The 21142-nt window shown below is 34.4% G+C and overlaps 1 protein-coding gene across 3 annotated transcripts in view; it reads left to right on the forward strand.

Annotated features, from left to right (window-relative positions):
* LOC131672448 (talin-2) overlaps nt 1–21142 on the forward strand; it is an 870100-nt gene that overhangs the window by 540783 nt on the left and 308175 nt on the right. For all 3 annotated transcript variants that reach the window (XM_058949681.1, XM_058949672.1, XM_058949665.1), the window contains exon 11: nt 5331–6424. In XM_058949681.1, coding sequence (XP_058805664.1) covers nt 5331–6424 — 1094 coding nt within the window. The remainder of the gene's footprint in view (nt 1–5330; nt 6425–21142) is intronic.

A 21142-nucleotide genomic window follows, 5' to 3' on the forward strand; every position in this document is an offset into this window, starting at 1 on the left:
AAAGAGAACAAACGAAAAAACGCAGTTTATTAAAATTATTATTTAATGAAATAAATCATTATAAAAGGCAAGCTGACAATTATGCCATAATTTTTTTTGCATGTAAACTGTTATGTACATACGAAAGATACATGTGAAAGATGATCAATGGATATACTGTGCCATACTATACTACACACAATAGTTCATGTACAAAAAATAGTTATGTGCACAATCGTCGACTTGCCTTGTAAATTTTGTAGTAAAATATAGTACAAGAGAAAGAGTAAGAAATGACCGAAAAAGAAAATGGTCGATGACTATGACAGAAAATAGTAGCGGATATGCGTTAGTCAAAACAAACGTAAGGAATGTGAGGGCATTCGAGATAACACGGACAAAAAAGGAATTTGGTTTTTTTCGATTTCGAAACAAAAGAAAAAGCAGTCAATGATTTTCTTATGAGAAATTTTCTATGAAAATAATCATATATTTTTTATTTACAGCCGTCGGCTTCCATCACTGGTGTATGTAGAATTATCGCCAGGTACGTAAGTATTTTTTATCAATTATATATATATATATATATATATATATATATATATATATATATATATATATATATATATATATATATATATATATATATATATATATATATAATATTAGAAATTTATAGATATATAACATTTTATACTTTTTTTAACAGATCTGACTGCGACATTGTGTGCGAGGTACACTAACCCAATTGAATCATGAATATTGATCTGGTGTCTATGCCAATACCCTGCATCGATCTTGTCACCCCAGGACACATCACCACGCCACAAGATGAAAAGGTATTGAAGAACAAAGCTCCGCCACCGGCAACTATCAAGCGGCGGCAATGGAATGAATCGACCACCTGTGCCGATAGTCATTCGAGGTACCGTAATAAAGCGGGAAGAACTTTTAAAAGATATTTATTTCATAAATAATTATTTCATTTTATGAAATTAATTTCAATGTTTTTTTCCAGCAGGTATAGTGGCTCTTCTATAACACCAGCGATTTCAGCCATCAAAAAAGGAGTAGGGGCAGAATATTGCCAATACTTACTTCTAAAAAAGGAAAACTTATGCGAGCTGAATAAGACAACGGTTATGCTGATTGCTGAAGAAGGAGAAAATTATATATAATTGAATTTTTAATTATATACTTTAGTAATTTTAATTAATAGTTTTATACTTGTATAATAAGATGTATTTTTATATATAAAATTTTACTTAAGATTAAACAATGTATATGCTAACTATTGACAACACGCCACCGCTTCTCTACTTCATTAATTAATAATCCGTACATACATGCATACATGCATGCATGCATACATATGTATATATATGTATATATATTGTTATAACCACTACTAATTAATGAAATAAGATACAACGATATGTAAAAGAAACTAAAACTTGTATTAGAATCGTTGAAAATAGCGTGTGTATATAATATCAGCTCATGAACACACTAACTAACTAATAATAATACAGATTACTTAGCAACCAAACAATCACTTAGTAACCAACAAATTAGAACGTATCGAATATATTACATTGCTCCTCCTTCATTCAAATTGTCGCCCCGACAATCTAAATAAAACAAAATACTCAGAAATCTTGACTCTTGAACCTTGAACCTTGAATCGTAAACCTTGAACCAAGATGTCAACTTTGTCAAGCGAGTTTATTCTTCCGTTAAAGAACAGAAACCCGTGTCTTGAAAAGCTTCAATCTTAAACCTTGAATCTTCAATCTTAAACCTTGAATCTTCAATCTTAAACCTTGAGTCTGTTGTGTAATGCTGTAGTGTATAACGTGTTGGATTTTTACAAGGGTGGGGAATTATCATGCTGTGGACCTCACCTTGTATATTACCTTGACATTCGTCTTATATCTCACGGGAAAAACCACAGCTCAAAATAACCGTGAGAAAGGTAAGTGTGTTACCTATCGTGGTATGTAGCTAACCTATCAATATGTACAATCTTCTTTTTGTGTTTTGGTGATTGCTGGATGCAGAAAACCACGTCGTTAATCTTTTTGACGATTCTGTAAGGTCCTACCCAAGTACTCTGAAGTTTTGGTGTTTTTCCTTTGACTTTGCGAGGGTTAAAGAACCATACTTTTTGGTTTACTGGAAAATGAACATGTCTAGCTGTCTTATCATAAGTTTTCTTTGTTCTTTGAGAAGCAATAGCGATGTTTTGTCGTGCCGAATTGTGTATAGTGTTAAGTGTTGATTTTAACTGTTGTACGTAATCAGTAGTTAACAATTCTTCTCGGTTGGGAGGTGATCCTCGTAATAAATCCAACGGAAGTCGTAGATCGGCACCAGTGTACATTTCAGCTGGTGTAACGCCGGTGGTAGCATGAGTCGAGGATCTGTAAGCCAAAAGATATAAGGCAACCCACCGATCCCAATCTTTTTGATTGACTGCGATGTATTTAGATAAATAGTCTAAAATTGTTTTGTTCTGTCTTTCTACTTGTCCATTTGATTGCGGGTGTAGGGGTGTTGTTCGTGTTTTCTTAATACTTAACAGCTCAGATAACTCTTTTATTAAAATAGCATCAAAATTAGTGCCTTGATCAGTATGGATTTCTAAAGGAACTCCATATCGACATACAATTTCTCGAACAAGCACTTCAGCAATAGTTTTTGTTCGCATATTAGGAAGAGGAAAAGCTTCTACCCATTTCGTAAAACAATCAGTTATAACTAACAGATATTTATTTCCTAAAGAAGAAATTGGAAAACGGCCTAAAATATCCATTTAAAGTCTTTCAAATGGTAATCCTACATTATAAATCTTCATCTGATTATGACCTTTATCAGATGGACCTTTTCTAGCAACACAAGTGGAACAAGACTTACACCAATTTTCAACATCTCTTTTATAAGAAACCCAATAAAATCTTTTACGAATCTTATCTAAGGTTTTATTTACACCAAAATGACTTCCTGACGGAGAATCGTGAGCTTCTTTCAAAACGATATTGGTAAAGTCTTTCGGTACAATCAATTGAAGAATTTTGAACTTCAAATTTGGGCTAATCCATTCTTTATATAAGATATCATCTACAACTAACAACGAATCCCATTGAGACAAGTATAATTTTATAGATTCATCCTCCGAAGAAACATCTTGCCATAAAAGTTTGATGTTATTCTTTTTAAAATTTAAAATGGTCTTAATGACATTGTCCTGATGTTGACGTTTTCGCCAATCAGTTAATGAAGACTCTTCAAAACAAATACGACCTACAGTACAACTGTTATTTAAGAATTTAAATTCTAATTTCGAACAATAAGTACAAGATGAACTGTTACAGGGTCTTCTCGAGAGTCCATCTGCATTACCATGCGAAATACCTTTACGATGTAAAACTTGAAAGTCATATTGATCAAGTTTTCCTATCCATCTTGCTAATTGACCATCTAAGTCCTTAAACGAAAGTAGCCATGTTAAAGCAGAATGATCAGTTCTGATGAAGAAAGGTCGACCGCATAAATAATGATGAAAGTTTTTTACAGAATCTATAACTGCTAGTAATTCGCGACGAGTTACACAATAATTTCTTTCTGCCTTAGACAAGACGCGACTATAATAACCTATAACGACTTCTCTATTATCCTGATTTTGAGAAAGGACAGAACCTAAACCATGATTAGAAGCATCAGTATCCAACAGAAAAGGTGAATTTAACCGAGGAAAAGCTAAGATAGGTGCTCGCGACTCGCTCAACGACAGCAATGCCTCTTGCAGAGCCGAATTAGCGGTCGATGCAACAGCAGGAAGTACAGGGTGCAGTGCAGGAGTATCTGAAGGGCCACTTAAATTCGGAAAAAATAAATTAGTACTTGTATGTTGGGTTATGTCTGTGACATCCGATTGTTGTTCGAAATGTCCTTGTGTATTAGTGGCGATATCAGAGGCAGCAGCTATTGCAGCAGCAACCGAAGCGGCATCAGCAATATTCGTCGTAATTGTATTAGCGCTTGCCGCTGCCTGCGCTCTTGTCCTCGGTGGTGTCCGGTGTGTAGACATAGTTGAGATTCAAACTTAATAGAAGAAACAAATGTCGGATCCCGGCTGAACCCCCAAAATGTTATAACCACTACTAATTAATGAAATAAGATACAACGATATGTAAAAGAAACTAAAACTTGTATTAGAATCGTTGAAAATAGCGTGTGTATATAATATCAGCTCATGAACACACTAACTAACTAATAATAATACAGATTACTTAGCAACCAAACAATCACTTAGTAACCAACAAATTGGAACGTATCGAATATACTACAATATACATAGATGTATACATTGTGATTAATTGTATTAAGCATATGTAAATGATAACGTGTGATCTTAAAACGCACTTTGCATTAACGGAGCGCAAGACGCGAAGACGCCGTTCTAGACGCTTTGACTGTGTAGCTAATATAGACAGTAAGAACTATCAAGAACTAAAAGAAGTCATGACTCAGTTGGTAAAGCTATGGTCTGTCGATCCATAGGACGCGAGTTCTATTTAAAAAAAATGTGTGAAAAATTCATATTTTTTTTAAACTCCATTTTACCCGATAAACAATACCCGATAAGCAAAAATTTTGTGAGCACCATCAGAAGGAACATCTCATAAACTTTTAGAATGTCTCCCTGACAATTTTTTTGATGCCTGAAACATTAGTTATGAGCGCTCAAAGACAAATGTATCATAAGTGACGTTTTCGGGCGAATCGAGTTAGTAGATTTCCCAAAAATATTTTATGTCGTACTAAACAAATTCTAAAAGAAAAATTGAAGAAATGGATAATAGGTAAAAAGTATATAAAACAACTTTTATAAATTTCAATATGATTTTGAATATTGTATTTATGTTACTAGCATGAAATTTCTTTTATCTTTTTTTAAATTAGGTTTATAATATTTTAGCTTTTAAATAAATACTTATGTATAATTCTTACAAATAAGAATGAGTTCCTTCTTTATACGCTTGTAATTAGTATCAATTAATCATATGAATATTGTAAAAAAAATGAAATAAAAAATAAAGTATGGATAATGCATTTTTTTGCCTATGTATATTTTTTTTATGAATAATCAAACAAATTGAAAGTAATATTCTATTAAAACTTTAATTATTACCTGAATTATCATATAAGATATTTTAAACTGTTTCGATAAAATTTAATATTATAAATATATAATTTATCGACATATAAATATAATCTAACTGTTTAGTAGGTTACACAAACAATTTCATGTTACTTAATCATTTATTAAAGAATCATAATTTCTATAGGTGGAAGCTGCCAGACAATGTGCAAACAGTCCTCATGATATTAAAATGCAAAATAATCTTCGACAAGCTGTTGAAGAATTGCGTGAAATAACTACAGCTGCTGCTTCTCCAGCTATTCGGCGTTCCCTAATTTTTAAATTAGAAAAATGTTCTAAATATGCAGCTGCTTCAGCAACTGAATGTATTGCAGCAGCATCTGGAGTGAATAACTTGGGTGAAAATAACGTCAGCCTAGCAGAACTGAATGCAGAATGTCGGTCAATAGTAAAATGTATCCCGAATTTGGTATCGGGGATAAAGGGAACTGTATCTCATCCCGACAATCCTATAATGCAACTCAATCTTATAAATGCTGCTGAACAGTTCTTACAACCTGGTACTGCTGTCGTAAAGGCAGCCAAATCCGTATTACCTACTATTACTGATCAAGCAATATCAATACAGTTAAATAGTTGCTCACAACAACTTGGCATCGCTTTAACAGATTTAAGATCTTCGGTGAATCGGGCAAAAGAAGCTTGTAACGGATTAGAACTAGATGTGGCTGAAGAAAGAATAACATCTTTTAAAGGTGACCTTGCTGATTTAATAGAGTCACTGAATCAATCAAATCTAAAACCATTGCCAGGAGAAACTACAGATTTAACGGTTTCAAGGCTTGGTTCTATAATTAAAGTAGTTGAATTTACGGTTATGCAATTAGCGTCAGCTGCTAAACAAGGTAATGAAACATATAGCGGTAGTGCTGCAAGAGAAGTAGCTAATTCTGTGAAAGACTTAATGGAAGCAGTTAGAGGAGTTGCAGCTACAATCGAGAAAGAAAATTTACAGAATAACATATTTAAATCAACTAAAGATGTCGTAGAAAAATGCATATGCTTACTTCAAGAAGTACGGCGAGTTTTGAAAAATTCAAATGATAATAACGACAATGAAGATTTAATGACTATCGCCAAAAATATCTCTTATTCTTTAAGTGATTGTGTTTCTTGTTTACCTTGTCAAACAGATATTGATGAAGCTATGCGGTTGATAAATTTTGCTAGTCAAAAGCTAAATACAGAAGAATTTATACCGTCGAACCAAAATTATAGGTACGTATTATTCAATCAATCTATATATAATCATTTTCAAAGCACTTAATTAGACCGGGAAAAAGTTCTTTTATAGTATTGATCGTCAGAAAAAATTTTCTAATTGATATGACATTTTTTCAAAATTTTAGGCAATAGGCATACTTTAAATTATTATTAATTAAATGATCGAAATATAAAAAATGTTGGAAATCAAATAAAAATTAAAATTGGCGCTACAAATTCATCCTATTGTTATATGTCGGACCGTCGAACGTCAAGAAAAGAAGATCAGAAGGTTGCCAAGCAGTTGTTGTTGTCGTAAAGTTAGTTAGTTGTCGGGTAGCCTTAAATCGTGTCGCTAGGGTTATGTAGTAAATAAAGTTACATCCTTTTTTTATAATTATTTCGTGTTATTTCTTATACGGGAGTTGGTGATCGTTACACTATGTAATGGTGCATATGTCGGTAAGGCGTACATGACTTATATATTGTATCGATGCAAATGAGCATGTATAAGATGATGAGTACCAAAATAAAATGAAATCACAAATCAATCGTTAATTGATAGTATTGACCGTATTGTATATATTGACCGATAAATGCTTGCTAACTAGGAAACCTTCTTAGGTGTCATTCATCAAAGCGTACCAAACTTTGTAGAATAATAAAACATCAAAAAATATTTGACGCGTATCTTTTTATTTCGACAGAGTTACATATTTAGGAATTAAAACTACCCCTATTGTGTATTTTACTACCTTTTAAATATTGTAACGGAGAATCTCGGCTAGGCCGATTGCGTCCGTTTAGCTCTTGCAGATGTCCGCGCGCCGCGCCGAGCTGAGAGTGTGTGCGTGTGGCACGCACACGCATGCTTGGATTTTTGTTTTTGGGGTGCTATATACGAGCTGAGCTGACGGCTGGAGCTATCGAGATGGCGCGGAAGAAGAAGAGAGAGAGAGAGAGAGCGAGAGAGAGCGCTCTAGTTGCGGATCATCGCGGAAAATTTAAAGAGAGAGTATCTGCTAGGCTTTGGGCAGAGAAAGTCGCGCGCGCAGATGAAACCGAAGCTAACGGTTTTTCGGAGTTGGCCCCGTTACCTCGTCAACGTTTTCGTTTTCCGGAGACACGCCCGGTGCGCGGACGAGAATTAGAGTGTGTGGCTGGGTCGCCGTGTCCCAAAGGATACTTGGTACCGGTGCGTGTGGGTAACCGGCGAAGTGCGCGGGTGCGCGCGTGAGCGAACTTTACCGCTGCTGCAGTGCCAAGCAACCGAAGGACAGCGGAAGCAACAACAGCAATCAACGAGCGAACAACGGATTGAGGCAGCAATATTGGTAGAGCGAAGGAGAAGACGAGCTAGAGGACAATAAACACCAGCGAGGCGGTCAGCGAGAAGGAGCGCACCAATGATGTCACACTGCAAAGCGTTCTAGCCGTCAGAGGGGCTGAAGATCGAGGTCGGTGCCGTGTTTTCTCTTGTTTCTCTCTCTTCCATATTTAAGCGCCAGCTGATAGGTGGTAGCGCGGCAGATCTTCTGGCTACTCCGTTGATGAAATAACGGCGGAAAGTGTTTGTCGGGTATTTGTTGTAATAACTAGTTTTAAACAGGGAATCGACAGGCTTATCAACCACCGATTCACCTTCGCGTTCGCGTTTATTATTGTGCTGTTCGTAGTATATAGGCGTGAGATCGCCGTCTTGTAGTCGATTATTGACGATTAAAGGATTAATGTGTTAATCCGCTGTTGTGTTTATTCGCCGCTGTATCACTCCTCATCCCGACTTCGAATCTGTGCATTTAACGTGGTTTTGATCGACGCGTTATTCAGTCGTGGGAACGTCTTTTGCTTCCCAAATCCTTAAATAAATAATTTATACGGATGGATGCGAGCTACTCAGACGGGAACGGTCGCATATTCTCCGTTACAATATATACAATTTTTAGTTTGATGAATTACCTAAAAATTTGCACTTGGAGGTTTTTGGGTTCATTAATTACGTATCTTAAGTTGGAATTTCGAAATTTTAGAATTCAAGATAGATTCAAAGTGGTAATAGACCCAAAATGGTGTATTCGAATTTGCATAAAAAATGTCCATGGCCTTGAAAATTTAGGCTTAGAGATTGTTAGAAACGTTGATTACAAATCTGAAGGTGAATTATCAAAATTTTATATCCAAATATGCAGAAAATAATTTGACTACATCATATGTAATGAAACAAAACTGACATCTCCAAGTTATCTATGTATAGAAAGTAGAATGTAGAAGCGAATTAAATTATTTAATTAAAGCGAAATTGATTTATATGTATGCGATTATATATGAGATAGGGCAATAAGATTCTTTAAACCAAACTTGATTAAATTAATAAAATATAAATTTTATCAACATTTGTTTCAAAATTACGGTATGAATTTTTTCAATTCTAAAGTGAATGATTTATTAATTATTTTTATATTTATTAGAGTTGAAATAGGGTATGGAATATTTTTAAAAAAGCAAATACGAATACTTTTGATTATAATCAAGAAACTTTACTATTCTATTCATTTCGGCAATTTTGCGGAATTAATCAATTGAAAAATGTCGTATACCTAAAATAACTGAATCCATTTTTATCCTTGGTGTTAAAACAATTAAAAGTTGAACAAATACATCAATAATATAATTTAAGTAATAGAAAACAATGAATTTTTCAATATAAAGATCTGATTCATTTTATTTTTGAAAAAAGATGATTTTATAAAATAAGCATTTCAAAAGTTGGACTTTAGTTGTTTAGATGTTTAGTTCAAGAATATAAAAAAATCCTAGAGTTTTATATTACTTGTATTTTTATGACCGCGAAGAACGCCTTGCTTAATTTTGAAAATTGGACATGTAATTCTTATTAAGCTATCTCAAAAACTATTATAGATATATACCAAGACAATTTTGATCATTATTATTCGGTTAACTTTAATCTTTAAGGTATGTCACAGGTATATTGAATCCGCTATTTTTCATTTTTCAAACTAAACCTCAGAATATAAAGACGCCAACTACCAACAATTTAAAGCCTTAATAAATTAAGTAGAACGTTAAAAAAATTTTTTTGCGAGCTTTCATAACTGGAATTTTCATTTTGCGTTGTTTTGTGACTACCATATCGAGCCATCATATTAACATTTTCGAAAAGACTATGTGGGTTCATGAAGAAGGATTGATAAGGAACAATTTAAGCCGTTGATGGCCCAAATTCATCCATGTGAATTTTGAACAGAGCTTAGTTTCGTTTGATAAAGAACTTCCCATATATCTTCACAAATAAAAATTAAAAGACATTATATCAGGTGAGAGGGATGATCGGGTGATTGATCGTCCACGATCATTTCATCTCTAAAGATATTCTTCATTAAAAAAATTTCATACTATAGGTCCAAAATGTGAAAACACTCCATCCAGTTATATTCGTAATCTTTGCCTTGTTTCTAGATCAATATCTTCTAATAGCACAGACAAATCATCGCGATGAAATTCTAAAAATATTGAGCAGTGACGTTCTGCACAAATAAGTATCACCCAACTAAGTAGCCAATCACAATTGCATACCATACATTAAGATTTCAACGATGTTGATCAATTAGACGTTACCAATATGGATTTCTTCTGAACATTTTGCCTGTTATGCCTATTCAAGTTCTCATCACTCTTGAATGCAGTTTCATTAAAAAAAAGTAAAAATCGTAAAAAATGATATGAAAATGATCAATTGTTGCAGACAGCTCTTCCGCATTAATTCACCTCTGCTTGTTCTTTTTCTTTTCGAGCTAAACACGGCGATTCAGAATTCTGTTCGTAATTAAAGTAAGTCAAACTGGAACAGGTGGCATCATGGATAACGGTATTTTAGGCGAACATGCACTCACTGATGTACTCATTCTAAAAAGTGTGCTTTGATTCTATGAACGCTATGATCATAATCTTGATTGTGCAATTGGCTTTCTCGGTGGGAGTAGACTTGAAGAAATATGGAGCACAAGTTTCTTGATAAACTTCGTGAGTCTCACGGAAATTGTCCAACATCTTGTCTTTGAAAGGCGTGAAATTATCTGTCAGATCTTCCAGATCTTAAGAAAGTCCGTTTGTTGAATTCTCGCTGGATTGTTTGAACATTGATTTTTCGAGTGAGAAAATACTCAATTCATCTCATAAAACCATTGATAAAAATCAACAGATACTCATAATCTCATAACAACTTAGGAAAAGAGACCCATAGTATTGCCACAAACCATCTCCCATACACAGATACCTATATGTCTACTCAAGTCTCACTAGAAACAACTACTCAAGTTGAATTTGTTGGTAAATTTGACATATGAGTACAAAGTGCGCGACATCTTTATAAGTATTAGGCCAATAATATCATAGGATTGTTTTTTGGTAGGTATTGTACCTACCCTAGTAGCCTACCGTGAACCCCTTATATCATTGTGCGAAAACCTCCTCGCTCTGATTTCTAGGTACCACGAGCTTCCTAGTGTCGTTATCTTGGTTCATTAGGTCATCCATGGTAGGGTCTGGCAGGTAAATATATAGGCGACCACTGACGATTTCAGTGTATACTCTAAGGTTCTCGGTAACTTGACACTTTCTTTAAATACCAAGGATCGCTTAGACTCTTGATTATGTTAAGTAAGGTTAAAGAAGTATTCTCATCATACTCGGTCTCATATATATATATATACACATGTAGCTTAATATTGTGTTTACGAATAATGTCAAAGTCGTACGACTGTAATCGTAAGGACCATCATCCTAGCTTGTTATTACGATTTTGCATGTTTCGAAGACACTAGACTGTTGTGATATATCGCTACGATGAAGTGATAACCTTTGACGTATGACCGAAATATTTCGATCCATCGTATCACACTCAAGCATTCGCGCTCAATAACTAATAGCTTTCATTAAGTAATAATTCGATCATTAAAATACGATTAGCGTAGCGAAGTACATGATCCTCACTGACTACATTCTGCACCAGGAAGTTACCGAGGCCAGTATTTTTGACATCACATTCAGTAATAAAGTTAGACCGGACTTAGTTAGGCTAGAACAGGAGTGACTAGAAGTATATTGACTTACTCAAACGCTATCTGAAGGTAGTTCGTCTATTTTGTAATGGGTGGTTCGGCCACTCAAAAATTGACCACTTATCACCGCTACTTTTTCAAGGGCATCGATGCTAGTCATGATCGAGTTCAACGTTTACGTAATAGGATGATGAATTATGTAAATTTTGTTTATTTTCTCGTTAATCTTGTAAGTGAGTTAGCGTTTGAACCTTGAGGTGAGTAGACGTGCTAAAACTGCGCTCTACCGGAAAAGTCATAGTTATAGCAATAGCATATCAAGTGAAGTGATAGTTAAAGGTGAAACACGTTTAAACAGAACTACAAAACAAGACGGCCGAAATGGCCACAAAAGTAAGTGATGATTCGTCATCCAACAATAAAGATAAACCTGGAGAATGGAAAATCGCTTCTAATAAAAGAAGTCCAAGCAGTCGAAGCAGTCCAAGCAATGAAACACAAATTATTCAAACTATCAAACAAGCAAAATTAGACTACTTGCTAAGTAATACATGAAATAGATTCGAAATACTACAAGATGATAAAGAAAATAATCATAGTGAAGATGAAAAATCAGGAAGTAACGAAGCAAACAAAACGATAAACAAATCCCCCCCGATCTTTGTTTACAACGTATAAGATATCCAACCGTTAGAAAAATTATTAAACACAATAGTCAAAAATAATTTTACACTAAAAGTAATAGGGCAAGATAAAATTAAAATTCAACCAACAACATCGGAAAGGTATCTCCCGATAATAAATGCGCTGAAAGAGAAAAAGACACAATTCTACACCTACTGGCGTAAAGAAGAAAAAGGTTTCAAAGTAATTCTAAGAAGCATGCATCCGTCAGTTGATAGTGAAGAATTAAAACCTGCCATAGAAAATCACGGACACAAAGTACTAAGTATTCATAACATAAGGCATTGCATCACAAAAGCATCACTACCGATTTTCACAGTTGAAATTGAACATGATTATAAAAGTCAGGACATTTACAAAGTAACCAAAGTTCTTCATACAGTAATCAAATTCAAACCACCAAACATAAAAAGAGAAATTCCTCAGTGTAAAAACTGCCAAGAGTACGGACACACGAAAAATTACTCTTTCAAAAGTGCAGTGTGTGTTAAATGTGCTGAATATCATCAAACCAAGTAGTGTCCAATCAAACAAAAAATTAAAGATGTAATATGTGCAAACTGCAAAGGAAATCATACAGCAAATTATAAAGGTGACCCGGTTCATAATCAATTACAGCAAAAATTATTTCCTAAGTTGCGTGAAAGAACATTTCAAAATAACATACAAACACATATAATCACAAATGCAAATTCAAATCCAAACGACAATAAAGTTAGACCGAACACAACATACGCACAGGTAATAGCTAAACATAACGGCCAGAATGAAACAGAAACCCCAAAACAAACAGCAGTGCATACAGAACAAAACAATTGCAGTAACGATGAAAAGTCAATTAACAAACTTGAACAATTGATGGAAAAAATGACGCAAACAATGGACATATTGTTAAAATTAGTAATCACACTTATTGATAAATTAGTATTACCATGTCAAATCTAAAAATTGCTATCTGGAATGCAAATGGCCTTACGAGAAGACACCTCGAATTAAGAGCATTTTTAATTCACGAAAATATTAATACTATATTAGTTTCAGAAACACACTTTACTAGCAAAAATCTTCTCCACATACCAAACTACTCAGTACACAAAACAAATCATCCACTCGAAAAAGCACACGGAGGTACTGCGATTCTAATCAAAACAAATATAAATCATCACGTACACAAATATACTAGTGAAATCTTCCTTCAAGCAACTAGTATAATCATCAAAGATAAAGAGGGACTGATTACAATATCAGCTGTTTACTGTCCTCCAAACAAAACAATCGCAAAGGAAAAATGAATAGAATTCTTCAAAACACTAGGAAACCGTTTTATAGCAGGAGGAGATTATAATGCGAAGCACCCATGGTGAGGATCTAGATCAGAAACTCCAACACCCAGAGGCAGAGTACTCTATGAAATACTACAAAAAAAAATTCACCCCGATATCTACCGGAGAACCAACATACTGGCCTACAGACTTAACAAAGCTCTCGGACTTGATTGACTTTGCAATAATAAAAGGGATAAGCAAAAATTATTTCGAAGCGGCATCATGCCTAGATATTACATCGGACTATTCGCCGGTAATAATTACTCTTCACCGTCAAGTACACAACAATGTAAACAAACACACAAAAGTGGACTGGAAAAAGTATGCTCTTTTCATAGATGAACGCATTACGTGTAATATCCCATTTAAGACAACTATCAATATAGAAAGCTGCATAAATTCACTCAACGTACTCTTATCTAACACCATTAATGACTGCTCTACAATAACTACTAGAAATAATACGCAACAAATCAACTCCTCTAGAATAGCCAAAAAGATCAAAGAAAAAAGATCACTAAGAAAAAGATACCAAATAACCAGATCAAGTCAAGATAAATCAAAACTCAACAAAGCAATCAAAGTCCTAAAGAAAATGCTACAAGAAGAAAAAAAATACCCAAACACAAAATTATCTTAGAACACTGAGTCCAACAGAAGCAACAGACTATTCACTATGAAAGCCACAATACGACTTAAAAGACCAAAAACATATATACCGCCTATCAGAAAACCAGATGGCGACTGGGCGAGATCGGACGAGGAAAAAGTTGAAACTTTCGCAAACCACCTTAGCACTGTATTCCACCCACACCAAAGAATAATTACTAAACGGGAAAAAAGAATGTTACTAGAAGTATCTGATACACAAGATAGCACTTCGATCAAATCGATAAAAATGAAGGAAGTATTACTCATTAATAATAATATTAAAAACAGAAAAGCTCCTTAATTTGATAATATTACGGGAAAAATGATTGAAATGCTACCCAAAATTGCGATAAGATACGTAACGACTGATTTTAATGCATGCTTGCGTCTCTGCTATTTTCCTTTCCAGTGGAAAGTAGCTGAGATTGTATCAATACCTGAACCTGGAAAACAACCAGAACTGTTAGCGTCTTATAGACCTTCACTACCAAAAATTTTTGAGAAACTAATAATAGCTTGAATCACTTCATCAATAGCAAACAGAAAACTTATCCCCGAGCATCAATTCAGATTCACGAATAGTCACTCCACGATAACCTGCTATAGCCTACTCCTAACTATCTGGATAAAAGGATAAAGGGGGAGAGGTAGCATGAAATCATGAAGTGACAAAGAAAGATCGAAGAGAGAATTCTAAACTGTGGAAGTGTTAATATCACCTATTATTCATTATTTTGTTCGTACTCTCGTGGTCTGTCGCGTTAATGAGTAAGAATTCGTTTTAACTTTGAAAATATTTATGAATATTGAGTATGAAATAAAATTATAAATCAAATATCTTAATATAATTGTTTAAACTGGGCTTAAGTAATGATAGATTTTACCCTAGTTTTTTCTTGGTGCGAAGTGTCCCATAAGCAGAGCTAAAGTCTCTTGTAAAAAAGGATGTAATTCATCCCAAGTTTCTCGTAGAGCGAAATGTTCTATGAGTTGAGCGTAAAATACAATAGGAAAGGAAAGAATTTATATGAGATGGTGCCGTTTAATATACTTATTGATTATTATAATCTAAATATAATATTAAATTATAATATTAAATTATTATAATCTAAATCTATGCCCTAAAATCTATATAAAAAATGCTATGTTTCATCGAAATTACTCTGAATTAACATATTTTAATAAAACAACAAAAACAATTATATCTATATTTACAAGTAGGTAACGTCACGCTCTTTATATGGTCATGAAATTTGACTCTGGTACTAAGACAATCATATAATATATGAGGTGGTGCCGTTTAATATGCTAGATTGATGTAAGTAGATTCACAAGTTTAGCGGGTTGCAGTAATCCAGTGAAAATAAGAGAAGAGCTCATAGATAGGATCGTTACAACGGATTTGTCATGGCCAGTGTTTCGCACCTTTTTGTTTTAAACAACTCATTAATTCTCTAACTTTATTTTAATCAAAAGTCTAGTCAAGCGCATTGTACTGCGTATTTGCTGCCTATGAATTTGCTTAAATTATACCTACATTTGTTAACTCATCTATCTGCTCTTGACTAAATCGATTATGTGTTATGCGCACCAAATTGTTAAGTATCGACCAGAGTTTACGATATCATCGTTAGTCTCAAATAATTTTCGATCATGCTTACCTTACGCTCCGTGCACTGGTACGCGAGTATGTTACTTTGGAATTTTGCCTTATTAATTTATTTTCAACGTTGTTTAATTCATTTATTACTTATTAGGTTGCGCTTATTTTTGATAAATCGAAGATATATTTCATAATTTACAAGCAAAGAACTTAGAAGCTTTATTTAATTTAATTTTAACGATAATTTCAACATGTTAAATCGACTTTCTCTCTCCTTCAACTTTAACCGTTCTTTAATATAAATAGAGATCTATTCTTTTTCTAAGTCTCTAGCTCTCAAATAATAGCAAAGTCGCATTGCTCTGCTTTTCTACTTATGCATAAATTTTCAATTCTTGGCGCTCAAAATCTTTAATTTAACAGAACGTTATTACACATACTTGGTGACTTTTCGGATAAATACCGTAAGAGACTCGGAGGAACCAACATAACTTTCCAAGATTCCTAGAAGCTGGATACTTCGAAATAGAAAAAATTAGAATAATAAAATTTGTAATAATGGAAAGAAGGGAAATAGTGAGAGCTGGAAATTCACTTAATTTTAACACTATTTCTACCAGGACCGGTCAAATAACCGTTTTTAAATTTTCAATTAGAATTTCCTACATTCAACGTATGTGAATCGCCTTTAAACTTTACCACTTTTCCTCATATATATGTATAATATATTTTTCAATATTCACTTATCTTATTATTGTTTATTTTCCGAGAAAAATTTGTAGTCTATCTTACCTACGACAACCAGTCATTTAACCGTTAGTACGATTTATACATTTTTATAATAATTTCTCTCTAAGACTCAATGCCAAAACTATAAAGTCGTTACAATCGAAAGGTAATATAGTTATGATACGATTTTATCCGATATCTTATCTACTATGACGAAAAATAAATAAACTTGTAACTGAAGGAAATGTATAGACGTCTTCTCACGAGTTCAAATCAGTATAGTCTTGCGACACGAACGGAGTGCATCGAAACGTGAAAGTCACAAAGAGCATACTTGGCAGTCTTTTATTATTATTTTGTAATATTTTATATCGTATTACGTGTTATAAGTGCCATTTTCAAAATAGTGAACAAGACTAACAATACGTCGTAGTAAGTTTCACATTTTATCTTTTATTCTTTTTTTATCTATTTTGATTTACATTTTCATATTTTAGTTATTATTTTTGTAGAATATTTGTCCCTAAAATGTCAAGACGTTTGAGGAGTGCGAATGTATTATTAAAAAGAATAAATGATATCGATGCAGAATGTTCTGAAGATGATCAGGAAATTCTGGATATGGAAAATGACAATACGGAAAATTATGATCCACTTGAAACAGATTCGAACACCGATGAGAACGAAGAGAATATTTCGAACGTACGTAGACGACGAAGAAAGAGAAGGAGATTTTTAGTTAGTTCCGATAGTGAGAATGAGGAAGAAGTAAGCGAAATTGCGATGGACGGAACTGTTTGGCAGGAAGTAAAAATAGGGTCTAATCCTGGAAGAGCACCTAGTCATAATATTTTTAGGAAAAAATCAGGCCCGACTGGGTACAATAAACGTAATATTATGAAAGGCAAAGTTAGGACGGCATTTTCTGTGATAATTGATAAGAATATAATCGAACTTATAAGAAAGTGCACAGAAGGGAATGAAATGGACAGAACATTGATAGGGGTGGGGGAGAGTAAAGGAGAAGACAATGTATTTGAAAGAGTACTAGCAGAAATGAGAGAGTTGAGAAGAGAGGGGAAGAGGGAGAGAGAGGAAATGATGAGACGAATGGAAGAGGCGGAGAAAAAAAGAGAGGCAAAATGGGAGAGAGGTTTGGAAAAACTTAGAGAAGAATTAGAGAAAGATAGAGAGGAAAGGAAAAAAGAGAAAAGAGAAGAAAATAGAAGACAAGAGAAGTGGGAAGAAAGAATGAAAGGATGGGAAGAAGAGATGAATAAGATGGAAAAATACATAGAAGGAAGAGAGACAAGGGTAGAAGTTAAAGGAGTAGATAATAGGGAAGAAATAGATTACATGAAGGAGAGGATGGATAGAGAAAATAGGGTAAATAATATAATTGTTACAGATCTGGAGAGAGAACTAAAATGGGTAAAAAAAGGAGACGCAGAGGAATGGTTAAAGGACAGAATGGGAATAAAGGGGGAAATAATAAGCCTAAGGAGCATAGGAGGATCAGAAACAAATCAGAGACAGGAAGGGATGGAGTATAGAAGGAAGAGGATGTGGCAAATAAAGTGTGCCTCATGGGAGCAAAAGGAGGGAATAATGAAGAAAAAAAGTAAATTAGGGGAGAAAAAAATTTATATAGATCACGACTGGACGTGGAAACAAAGGAAAATAAGAGAGGAGGTAAGAAGAAAAGCAAGGGAATTGAAAAATAAGGGTAAGGAAGTAAAAATATGGCACTATGGGCTAAGAGCAGGGGAGGAAGAGTGGAGGTGGAACGAGAGAGAGGAGAGAATGACAAAGAAAGGAAGGGAGGGGTTTCGGAATTAAAGGGGGGAGAGGAGAGAGGAGAGAAGAGGTGAAGGGAAGGAAAACAGTAAAAATGTTATTTTGGAATGTGGCGGGAATAAAGAGCTTGGAAGAAGAGGACTGGAAATATATTAGAAATTTTGATATAGTAGGACTTACGGAGACATGGGTGAAAAGAGAAGAAGCAGAAATAGGAATAGAAAGAAATCTGAATGGGTATATCATTGAATGGAGGGACTCGAGAAGGGAAGGAAAAAGGGGTAGGGAAATAGGGGGTGGACTGATGGCAGTAAGAGAAAGACAAGGGAGAATAAAGGTAAAATGGAAGAAAGAAAGGACAGAAGAAGTCATAGTAGGGGAAATAGAGATAGAGAGAGAGAAATGCACGGTGGCATTAGTCTACATGCAGCACAAGAAAAAAGAAAATTATGAGTACCTAACCGAAGAAATAGAGGAAAATAGAGGTAAAATATTAATAATAGGAGGAGATTTTAACGCTAGAACAGGAGGCGAAGGAAGAGAATGGGATAGCGAAGGACAGACAGAAGAAATAAAAACAAAGGATGGTATGATGAACGCAGAAGGGGAAGAGATGGTTAAATGGCTAGGAGAGACGGGAGTAGTGATTATGAATGGAAAAAAAGAGGGAGATGAAGAAGGAGAAATTACATATATAGGAGCGAGAGGGATGTCGACGATTGACTACGTAATAGGAAATATAGGAGGGGAAGAGAGAGTGAAGAAAATGCAAATGGGAGAGAGAATCAATTCGGATCACCTACCAGTAGAAGTGGAGCTAGAAAACATGGTTGAAGAAGAAGAAAACAGAGAAGAAGAAAGGTTAAGAGAAGACTGGAGCGAAGAAGGAATAAAAGAGTATCACAGATGGATAGGAGCAGTAGAAGGAACGGAAAAATGGGAAGAGATAAAAATTAGAGTGCAGAACGCTATAACAAAAAAGAAAATAAGGAGTAAAAAAGGAACAAGAAAAAGCTGGTGGAGAGAAGAATGTAAGGTAAAAAGAGACAAGGTAATGAATGCTCTGAAAGAACTAAGAAGAGGAAATGGGGATAGAAGCGGTTACCTGGAAGCAAAGAGGGAATACAGAGAGGAAATAAGAAAGGCAAAAGAAGAGGAAGGAAGGAAAGTGGCGGAGGAAATAAGCATAGATAGAACGAGAAGGAAATGTTGGGAAAAAGTGAGCGGAGGAAAGAAAAAAAGAGCAAAAATAGATGAAAAAATAAGCAATGAGGAATGGCTAAAACACTTCAAGAAGCAGCTGGGAGAAAAAGAAAAGGATGACAATAAAAAAGAAGAAAGAGAAGAATGGGAAAGGGGGGAAAAAGAAGAAAGAGGGGAAATAGAAGTAAAAGAGGTAGTAGAGGTGATAAAGAGAATGAAAAAGAAAAAAGCAACAGGAGAAGATGGGATTGCAAATGAAGCGTGGATAGCTGGGACTGAAAGCCTAATAAATGACCTGACAAAATGTCTAAAAAAAGTATGGAATGGAGAAGGATACCCGAAGGAATGGAGAAAGGGAATAATAATACCAATATACAAGAAAGGAAAAAAAGAAGAAGTAAGCAATTATAGGGGTATAACGCTGATGGACACAGGATATAAGATATATGCAGAAATAGTAAGGAAAAGACTAGATCAAGAGATAGAAGAAAAAGGAATACTAAGCGATACGCAAATGGGTTTCAGACTAAAAAGAGGAACAACAGACGCAATATACGTGCTAAAAACGGCAATAGGAAAAGAAATTAGGGAAAAAGGTGGGAAATTGTTTGTCTTCTTCGCTGACATGAAAGCAGCGTTTGACAAGATAAGAAGAAAGAAGATATGGGAAATAATGAAGGAAAAAGAAATAGATAAAAGAATCAGAAGAAGCATAGAAGAAATATACAAGGAAACAGGATGCAGAATAAAAATTAGAGGAGAGATAATAGGTGAATTCGACACAGAAAAGGGAGTAAGGCAAGGGTGCCCACTGAGCACCACGCTATTTAATCTTGCCTTTGCGGAGTTAGAAGATAAAATGAGTAAAATTCAGGAAGGAGGAGTGGTAATAGGAAGAAAGAAAATTTGGACGATAGGATACGCGGATGATATAGTAATGATGGCAAATAATGAAAATGGGATGAAAGAGATGCTGAAAAAACTAAGGAGATTCTTAGAGGAAAGAGGGTTGGAATTAAACGTAGAAAAGTCAAAAATGATCAAATGTAAGAAAGGAGGAGGAAGAGGAAAGGAAGAAAGTTTTGAGTGGATAGGAAAGAAAATTGAAATGGTAAAAGAATATAACTATCTGGGATACATAATAAACAAAAATAATGGGAATAAGAGACATATAAAGAAAACAGAAGGTAAAATAAATATGGGACTAGGAAAAGTATGGGGGTTGGGAGAAAGATTATTTAAAGAAAATTGGAAGCTAAGGATGATGTTATTTGATGCGTTAATGAAAAGCGTGATAATGTATGGAGCAGAAATATGGGGATGGAAAAGATACGAGGAAATAGAAAGACTACAAATGAAATATATAAAATGGGTACTGGGTTTGGACAGAAACACACCGAGTTATCTGATAAAATGGGAAACAGGAAGAAAAGAAATAAAAGAAAAAGCAATAGAGAGAGCGATGAGATATGAAAATAAAATAAAAGAAGAGAGGGATGGAACAATAAAGAAAGAAGCATGGAGAGAAATGAAGAGAAACGAAAAGAAAAGAGAAGAAAGAAATGAAAAAAAAGGAGAGAGAGAAGAAAGACTAGGGGAAAGTAAAAAATACAGAGAGAGAGAAGAAGGAGACGATGAAAGAGAAGAGTTCTGGGAAGAAGTA

This window comes from Phymastichus coffea, unplaced genomic scaffold (genome assembly GCF_024137745.1).
Source record: "Phymastichus coffea isolate CEN01 unplaced genomic scaffold, Cenicafe_Pcof_1.1 PCOF00011, whole genome shotgun sequence".
Classification (NCBI taxonomy): Eukaryota; Metazoa; Arthropoda; class Insecta; order Hymenoptera; family Eulophidae; genus Phymastichus; species Phymastichus coffea.